Raw genomic sequence first — 9293 nt, 5'->3', positions numbered from 1 at the left:
AATGATGCTCCTGATTCTTGAACCTGCTTTATCAACCGCGAGTCCTTGCGTGATTTAGATGGTTCTGAGGCAAGCCTTGTCAGCAAGAAATGTTTTGAAAAAGATATGTCAAAGAAACTGGAGACTGAGCTGCCAGACACGTCTGCTAATCATATTTTGAAGAGTACTTTCGAAGCGAAAAGTGATTCTTCTCATTATTTCTCCTTGCTTGGACGAGATATAATATCAGGCTGTACGAAGTGGAGTGGCAACTATGTGAAGATGTATGGCGGATTCTCTTATATTGAAGGGTATTGGGAATGGACCGAAGACATGTTATCACGCTACAACGATATTTTGACATCTGCTTCTATTGACTCAGCAGTATACGCTTCTTTATACACATACAATAAGGATGCACGCATCATACACGCCTTTTGCGAGTGTTGGTGTCATACTACTAATACGCTTCACACCAAAGAGGGCGAGCTATCAATTTCTCTATGGGATCTTCAAAAATTAGGTGGCTTGCATATTAATGGGGAAATTTATGATGAAACAGCCCCGCAATTGAATAGATTCCTGCAGAGAGACAGTCAATGCAATAAACTGGTTCCAGGGGCCTGTAGTTATTTATTCATTACCTTTCGCCGTCTTGTGAGACGAACAAAAAATGAACGCAAGGTCACGGCCGAGGAGTGGATTAGATTTTGGTGCAAGAGAGCAATAACTTATAAATCTCCTAATACAAAAGCACGAAAAACCAGCGGCCCTCCAAAGAAAACACAGAATCCTAGTGGAAAGCTTCCGACGTGCTCAACGGAATGGACCCCTCTAGAACAAGTTATGTTTGACAAGGTTGGAGTCACTAAGTCTTACAGAGACAGAGTTTATTTGGCTGCGTTTCTGTCATGCTGATTGTGCGTGTTCGTTCTTCCTGAGAGTGAAGAAAGAAAGATAAGACCATATACTTTTGAGATAGCTAGTTTAATGGCCGAGGGGCATACATTCAGCCTAGCTGTTCCAGTTCTGGCGAGCATCTACCAAGGCTTAAATGAGATGGTCAAATCTTCAAGCCCAGCATTCTCTAGATCATTCTTCCCGGCTCATTATCTGTATGGTTGGCTTGCACACTATTTTTTTGCTTACCACAAAATACAGTCACCTCCTCTGGGTCCTTCCATGGTTGCTTATTCCGACGTTCAAGGAGCCAAAGCTTACACAGATGATGAGGCACGTGACGTTGTCTATGGTGGCCGAGAAGTCAACGCAAACTGCTTCATATTACACCCAAACAAGGTTGAAGTTCTCCGTGATGATGACAACCTGGATTCCATAAAGTTTGGCTATCTTGTCTCTCTCCGTTCTTCGTATCTACCTTTTCGTCTGGGTGAATCATTTTATCTTGAGCCGTATAATCCTCACTGATTTAGCAGACAATTCGGCTTTTGTCAAGACGTTCCTGATATGTTAGCTCGTGTATCAAGTCAACGTAGTGTCAGCAACCGCGAAGCGTTGAAGTTTTTGCAACTTTTATTATTCTCGAAAAGTTACTCTACAGTGGTCCTCCCTAGTTCTTCAATTCGTTGGTATGAGCATTTCACCATTATATTTAAAGAATGGTGGAAGGCTGCTGGTATAGGTGAGCTTCAAAAGGATATAAAAAAAACTATATGTACCTCCTGTCCAGGGAAAGAAGGGCGTGATTCATATGTTGACAAGGAAGGCTCCAACCGCAAACATCCCTCGAAATTACGCCATAATGAAACACGTAAAAGGGAAAGTACCCATGCCAAGGATGGATACCACAGCGATGCAGCATCTGATATTGACCCCAAGCACGGACGTGGCGAGAAAAGGAAAGCACATGTCGTAGATATGAATGATGATGAAGTGATATTCGCCGGAGTTTCTAGCACATCTCGCGTGCCCTCAATGTCACTGGTACTTTTTTTTTTTTGACAAACCAATTAACTTGTATCTTTAACAGGAAGGTGACATGGCTTTGGAGGTAGGAGCATCGGCTGCGGCTTGCAATTATCATGGATCTGATTTAGATCTTCTTACTCGAGAGTACGTGCCTCGAAAGGGAAAAGAACTTTCCAAGTTTAAAAATATATCATCTTCTAGTGATGCTCACGAGTCTGGTTCCCGAGATGGTCATACAGGGAGTTCTGTTGTGGGTGCCAGTGAAGCGTCAGTGTTACGCTCTCCTATCCCTATCACCATGGTTTCACCGTGCAATGTGAGAACGGGATCTACTCCTTCGAAGTTTGTGAATGTCTTTGATCCTCCTGAAGCTTCGTTTCATCCATCTTCACCTTATGAGGGGATATTCAAGAAGGCCTTGCGCGGTATAGCTACTGTGTTTATGACAAAATTGAAGAATGCAGATTTTTCAGAAGTGGAAGCAGTGGCAGCGAAGGCTAAGGCATGTTATGCGGGTATACGACAGCTAAAAGGCGATCCTACTCTGTTGGAACAACAAGTTAACTCTTATGTAGGTGCCGTCAATGCTTACCTTGTACTTCAGTAACTTGCAGCCGAACATCATCGCCCTGAATCTTTGGAGAGGGATAAGCTTCAGCAACACCAGAAACTTGAAGAAGTGAAGGCACATCATAGTAGAGTACAAGAAGACCTTGAAGCAGAGTCTCTTCGACTGTCAGATATTCAGAAGAAGATAACTAGCCTTGTAGCTGAGCTGAAACAGGCGCAGGAAATGGAAACTGAGTTACAGCAAAGTATAGCAGCTAAAGTTGGAACCTTGACCGACTTGCAGTAACAGGTTGAGACTACGGAAAAGACTTTGGAAGAGCTTGAGGCTACCCCTGTTCTGAGTGCCGAAGAGGAGGCTTCAATTGAAGAACAAAGGGCGTCTCTTGAGCAAATGCGTGCTTCAATTTACTTTGATCCATAGATTTTACGCTTAGACTACTATTACTATGTAACTTGATCGTTATCTCTTTTATTGCAGACCTGCGTGTGATTGTTTCATTTTAGCTCAAGTTTCGACTCTTTTTTTTTTTTATGATCTTCACATTTATATTGTCTATGATGTGAATTTTATTTCGCCGTTCACAGTTTAGGCTCTTGCGGGCCAGGAGCATTTTTTTTTTTTTTTGGTGTGGCTGCACTTGAACAAAGTGTTTGTCCAAATTGCCTACGTACTCACAAAGCTGACAGGGATGACAACTTGCAAGATCAAGCCAACGTAGTTCATAAAGAGGGATGATGTTTGTTTGGAAGTTTAGCTGCACTTGAGCTACATGTTCACCCAAGCTGCCTACGTACATGTAAAGCACGAAGCACTTTACATGATCAAGCCGACGTAGTTCATAAAAGATGGAAGGAATTGTTTTTTTTTTGGGTATGCAGTTTAACCTCTTGCTTAGAAGCTTTAGCGTGCAGTTTAAGCTCTTGCTTAGGAGCTTTCATTGTTGAGCTTCAAGAATAGTAGCGCTTCAAGAATTTTCCGTTGATTGGACCGACACGCACACCGTCTTCATCAACAATCTTATAAGCACCATTTGTGTAGACTTCTTGCACCACGTATGGGTCATCCCACTTAGAGGTGAATTTACCAACTGGTTTGTGAGATGTGATGATTGGCCTTCGTACTGCAAGTACCAGGTCTCCCACTTGGAAAGAACGAGGGCGCAGCATTTTGTTGAATGCGCGTGACAACCTTGCTTGATAACATTGGAGCTTTTGTTGAGCCTCTAATCTCTTTTCATCGAGAGCTTCTAACTCTGCTAATCGCAATTTATCATTTTCGTCATCCGTGAGTCCTTCTTGAATAGCGATGCGCAAAGATGAGATCTGCAACTCTAATGGCAACACGGCCTCCACTCCATACACCAATGCATACGGGGTTGCTTGAGTAGGTGTTTTGTATGTGGTGCGATATGCCCACAACGCCTCACCAATTCTTTCATGCCAGTCTCGCTTTGACTTTGCTACTACTTTCTTCAGCAAGTTGCAAAGGGTCTTGTTGAAGGCTTCAGCCAAACCATTTGCAGAAGCATTGTACATGGATGACTTGTATTGTTTGAACTTGAATTTTTCTCCCAGACTTGTCATCAGATGGTTGAAGAATTGTTTCCCATTGTCAGTTGTGATACGTTGAGGTACACCATATCTGTAGATGATTTGGGTTCGAATGAAGTCCACAACATTTTCTTTCTTCACTTCCTGTAGTGTGAATGCTTCTGCCCATTTTGAGAAGTAGTCAGTGGCAGCGAGGATATACTCGTGTCCATTTGAAGCCTTTGGAGTAAGAGGTCCCACAACATCAAGTCCCTAAGCTTCAAAGGGCCATGAACAAACAGTAGGATGTAACGGCTTCGGTGGTTGGTGTATGAAGTTTGCGTAGAACTGACAGGGTTCACATTTTTTCGCGAAGTCCATATAATCTTGTACCATGGTTGGCCAGTAATACCCCATTCTCTGTACGCGATCATGAAGTTTAGGCCCAGATTGATGAGCGCCACAAATTCCAGAGTGGGCTTCATGCATTGCTTCAACAGCTTCGTCCTTGCTTAGACACCTCAACCATTGGCCTGAGAAAGAACATCTGTAGAGCGTCCCTTTATAGTGAATAAACTTTGAAGCACGTCGACGTATCTCAACCTTGTGTCTGGGATCGTCGGGTAGTTTTTGGTGGTCCAAGAAATCAATGATAGGTTGACGCCAGTCATCTTCATCGACTGCGTAGACGCATATCATGTTGGTTGTATCTACATTTTCTTCTCCTTCAAGAAATGATACTACCCAACGATTGCAGACTGGGACTTGCATAGACTCTTCTGCCCCCAGTGCCAAAGTGGCTGCAAGATTAGGAAGCGCGTCGGCCAACTTATTAGCACTCCTTGGTACATGACCAACATGGATGTCGTCAAGTTGATTCAGCAGTTGTAATGCCCGTTGATGGTAGGGAATCAAGTCTTCCTTTTTCACTTCATATTCTCCAAGGACTTGGTTGACCACCAGCTTTGAGTCTCCATATATGTCCATATCCCTGACACCTATTTCGATCGCCATTTGAAGGCCGAGTATGAGAGCTTGGTATTCTGCCATATTATTTGTGCACAACTAAGTGAGTGTAAAGGCATATGGCATGAGATTATTTTGTGAAGTTATGAATACAACTCCAGCTCCAGCTCCATCTTGCCTTGCAGCACCATCAAAGTACATTTGCCATGGAGGTAGGACGTCCACGTAGAAAATTTCTTCTCCCGGAAGTTCATCTGAAATTTCCTACTCTGCTGGCACTGGATGATCAGCAAAGAAGTCGGCGATAGCTTGACCTTTCACAGTCTTTTGAGGCACGAACACCAAGTCGTACTGCTTAAGTAACACTGCCCATTTCGCAAGTCTTCCAGACAAGACTGGTCTTGAGAGTATGTACTTGATTGGATCAGCTTTTGAGACCACGTGTATGGTATGCGCCTGCATTTTGTGTCTCAACTTCTGGATGGCGAACACCAGAGCAAGACATATTTTCTCTATGGGCGAGTAATTTAATTCAGCTCCCACCAAGGTACAACTCAAGTAGTAGAGTGATCTCTCCTTGCGGTCTTCAATTTCTTGAGCACACATTCCCCCCAGTGAGCGCTCTTGTGCAGCGATGTAGAGGACAAGCGGCTTTCCTGGAACTGGTGCCCTCAGCACTGGTGCACTGGCCAAGTACTTCTTGATGCTATCAAAAGCATTTTTGCACTTTTCATCCCATTGGAATGGAGCATCCTTTTTCATGAGATGGCTGAATGGTTGGCAACGTCCTGCTAGGTTAGATATGAATCTCCGAATGTATGCCAAACGTCCCTGCAATCCGCGCAACTCTTTCAACGTCTTTGGTTCCGGCATTTCGTTGATGGCTTTGATTTTTGTTTGATCAATTTCAATGCCTCTCTGCCTGACCACAAACCCTAAGAACTTCCCATATGTGACGCCAAATGCACACTTGAGTGGATTCATCTTGAGTTGACATTTTCTAAGTCTTTCAAAGACGGCTCGAAGGTCTTTGATATGGTCTTCTCTTTTCTTTGATTTTACAACCACATCATCAACATAACACTCTATTGTTTTATGCAGCATGTCATCGAAGATCTTTTGCATTGCGCGTTGGTACGTAGCGCCAGCATTCTTCAATCCAAACGGCATGACCGTGTAGCAGAAGATTCCTTTTGGGGTTCGAAAACCTGTTGCTTCTTGATCTTCAGGTGCCATATGTATTTGATTATAACCAGCCGTACAATCCATGAATGAGAGTGCTTCATGACCAGTGGTTGCGTCAATCATCAATTCTGTAACTGGCAAAGGGAAATCATCCTTCGGGCATGCATCATTAAGGTCTCTGAAGTCGACACATATGCGCAATTGTCCATTCTTCTTTCTGACTGGGACAATGTTTGCTATCCAGGTAGAATATCTGACTTCGCGAATGAAACCTGCTTCTATGAGTTTGTTGACTTCCTTTTCAATTTCAGGTACAAGCTCTGGCCTGAAATGACGTTGAGGCTGCTTTTTGGGATTGGTGCCCTTCTTGATTGCTAGACGATGAACTGCAACTTTTGGGCTGAGTCCAGGCATCTCTTTATAGCTCCAAGCGAAGACATCTTTGTACTCGACCAACAACTTGTAGTACTCCTCTTCTTCTTCTTTAGTCAGTAGAGCACTAACATAAATGGGGCAAGGATCTTCAGTAGTTCCCAAGTTGAGTTCCTTGAGTTCATCCACAGTCGATTGCCCCCCGTCTTCAAGTGTCTCAGGGGCCTCGTCTGCCTCAACTTCTTCGTTCTCGTCAGGTATCTCTTCTACTGTGATGTGATATGACGACGTTGTAATTTCTAAGTCACTTGACTTCTTTGCATCACAGGGACGTGAAAATGAAGTCACAAGCTCTTCGGCATTCTTTTGCTGACCAGTAAGAACTAGTACGCGCCTCCTTGCTTTGAGTGACTCATGCTGGATGATATCCACTACTTGCATACGCTTCATGCGAGATGGTATTGCGCTTCTCATGTCATCACTTACTCTTACTTCTTCTTCATTTTGTTTTGCAGAAGTTGAGAGAGGACGACCCTCATCAATATTATTCTTGGGAGCCCCTAGTCGACTGAAGACCGTTTTTGATGAAGCGCCCAAGCGATCATGGATTGTGCATTTCTTGCTTGTGTGCAACGAGGGCGTTGATGTTTTGACTTCACTTTCATCTTGATTGCCAAGCCTAGCGAAGACAGAAGTGTGTTTGATTGGAGCACTTGGCCTTCCAAGCTTTGTAAATACGGAAGGACGAGACTTTCCTGCAGGTGGACTTATTCGATCAAAGACTGAAGATGAATGCATCTTTTCTTCTTCTTCTTCATTTTCTTCGACCTCTTCCACTGTGATGTGCTGAGAAGATGTATTAGCCCCTTTTCTACGAGCACCAATCTTCACAGGTGCAGGAGATTCATATCCGAGCCCGGCCCTGGTCACCATGAAGCTCCCATCTTGCTTGAACACTTCATGTTGCGCTTTGTTAAGACTATACGGCTCAACTTCTATAACTTTGACGAGAGGAGTCGGATTTGTAAAGTCATATCCAGCCTTTGCCAGTAGCTTGTAAGCATTGGAATCAAATATCCCCTTGTTTTCCTCACTTGATGGTTGACTGGATGAACAAACGAAACCAGTTGGAGGAGGTCTCACAATCTTCGTTTGGGATGAACTTGGTAGAAGTGTAACGACTTTGGCCACCCACTCCTGCTTGATCACATGACCTGACTTTTTATCCTTAGGCTCTGTCTTTGGTGTCAGACACTCTACAAAAGGACTTTCCCCATCTTTACGGCGAGACTTCGGGATGTAGCGTAGTACGGGTGGTGTAGTTTTCTGCGTAGTCTCTTGCTTCTTGGGTGATGCAACAGGAGTAGCTGTTTTGCAGGTCTTGTCTGCATCTTTCTTAACAACATTTTCTTTAGCAGGACTTGCAGCAGCATCTTCTTTGATGATGTTCTTTTCCCGCTTACCTCCTTTTCCTGTTGAAGAGATGGTGGTTGGCATGAATTCACTAGAAGTACCATTCTCTTCAAAGAATTTTGCATCCGCGAAGAAAGATTCAACCTTAGAGAAGGGTTTTGCATCTCCGTCTATTTTCTTTTCGCCACCACGATAATACTTCAAGCATTGATGGAGGGTTGAGGCGACAACTCCATTCTCGTGCTTCCAAGGTCGTCCTAGCAACAATTTGAATGATGTCTTGCCATCTATGACATGAAACAATGTGTTAGAAGACAGATCACCCATTGTAAGGTTCACGCGGATCATACCAACTGCATGCTCCCCATTCAAGTTGAAACCATGAATCATTGTTCGACTACTAGAGAGTTCATCCATCATGATCCCTAATTCGTTCATGGTGGTTTTTGGCATGAGATTGACTCCTGAGCCTCCATCTATTAAGATAAGCTTGACCTTTTGCCCTCGGATATACCGAGACACATAAAGTGGCCTGTTGTGAGGGTTGGATCCATGAAGTAAATCCTCATCTTAAAAACTCAAGGCTGCATTGCAGGAGACACATCCAGTTGATTGCTCGACAGGCTCGATTTTGTCTTTCATCTTTCCCGCGTACAACTCTGGTTTCTCAAGTCCTTGAATTATCAGCTGATGCTTCTCCTTAGCTAGATGAAAGATTTGCTTCCACCCCATGTTTGTAGGAAGGGCGTCAAGAGCAGCCACAATTTCGTTCTCCTTTTCAGAATGCAACTGTTGTGGCAATACCGCATCATCTGGGCCTCCTTCCTCTATCTTCTTTTTATCATCACCACCTTCCGTAGCTGAGACGGTGCACACGGTAACCTTGTTTAAGAAGTCTTGTGAGAAGAATTCTTTTAAGGTGACGGGACTCGGTGGTTCTTGCTCAAGTATATCGATAGGCAAGACATGTGGTTTGACCACTGTTTTGGACTTTTTCTTTCCCTTCGTCTTGCGAGGTTTCGTCTTCTTTGATTGTTTTCTTCGACGGTGAACAAGTTGCGCTGTCTGCCTTGTTTGTTTCTTTGACTTCTTGCGCGTAACCAAAGTCCAACCTTCATCGTCATCTTCATGCTTCTTTTCCTCATTCTTATCCTGAGGAGGTAGTTCTTCTTCCAATGACATTGGAGGTAGCGACGCAATGACCCTTGGATCCGTAATGCCATAGGCTCAAAACTTCCGAACTGCAACATATACACACACTGTCCTTGTCGTATAATTGGCTCGTCAGGTTGCTCCAAGACGACAGTAGTTTGATTTGTGGTTATTGTGTCATCCAAGTCAAGAATGAT

The 9293-nt window shown here is 43.8% G+C and overlaps 3 protein-coding genes across 3 annotated transcripts; all 3 read right to left on the bottom strand.

Moving 5' to 3' along the window:
- Window positions 1-3426: 3426 nt before the first annotated feature.
- LOC141649235 (uncharacterized) lies at window positions 3427-4014 on the bottom strand. Its single transcript, XM_074457930.1, has one exon. The coding sequence runs from the start codon at window positions 4012-4014 to the stop codon at window positions 3427-3429; it is 588 nt and encodes a 195-aa protein (XP_074314031.1).
- A 267-nt stretch (window positions 4015-4281) lies between these two features.
- LOC141649234 (uncharacterized) lies at window positions 4282-5058 on the bottom strand. The gene has a single exon (XM_074457928.1). It carries the CDS (start codon window positions 5056-5058, stop codon window positions 4282-4284), a length of 777 nt encoding a protein of 258 aa, XP_074314029.1.
- Window positions 5059-5238: 180 nt separating this feature from the next.
- Window positions 5239-8361, bottom strand: LOC141649233 (uncharacterized). The gene has a single exon (XM_074457927.1). The coding sequence runs from the start codon at window positions 8359-8361 to the stop codon at window positions 5239-5241; it is 3123 nt and encodes a 1040-aa protein (XP_074314028.1).
- Between the last annotated feature and the right edge of the window lie 932 nt (window positions 8362-9293).

This window comes from Silene latifolia, chromosome 3, assembly GCF_048544455.1.
Source record: "Silene latifolia isolate original U9 population chromosome 3, ASM4854445v1, whole genome shotgun sequence".
Taxonomy (NCBI): domain Eukaryota; kingdom Viridiplantae; phylum Streptophyta; class Magnoliopsida; order Caryophyllales; family Caryophyllaceae; genus Silene; species Silene latifolia.
The sequence above is the reverse complement of the archived record's forward strand: the minus strand, read 5'-3'. Positions and strand labels throughout refer to the sequence as shown.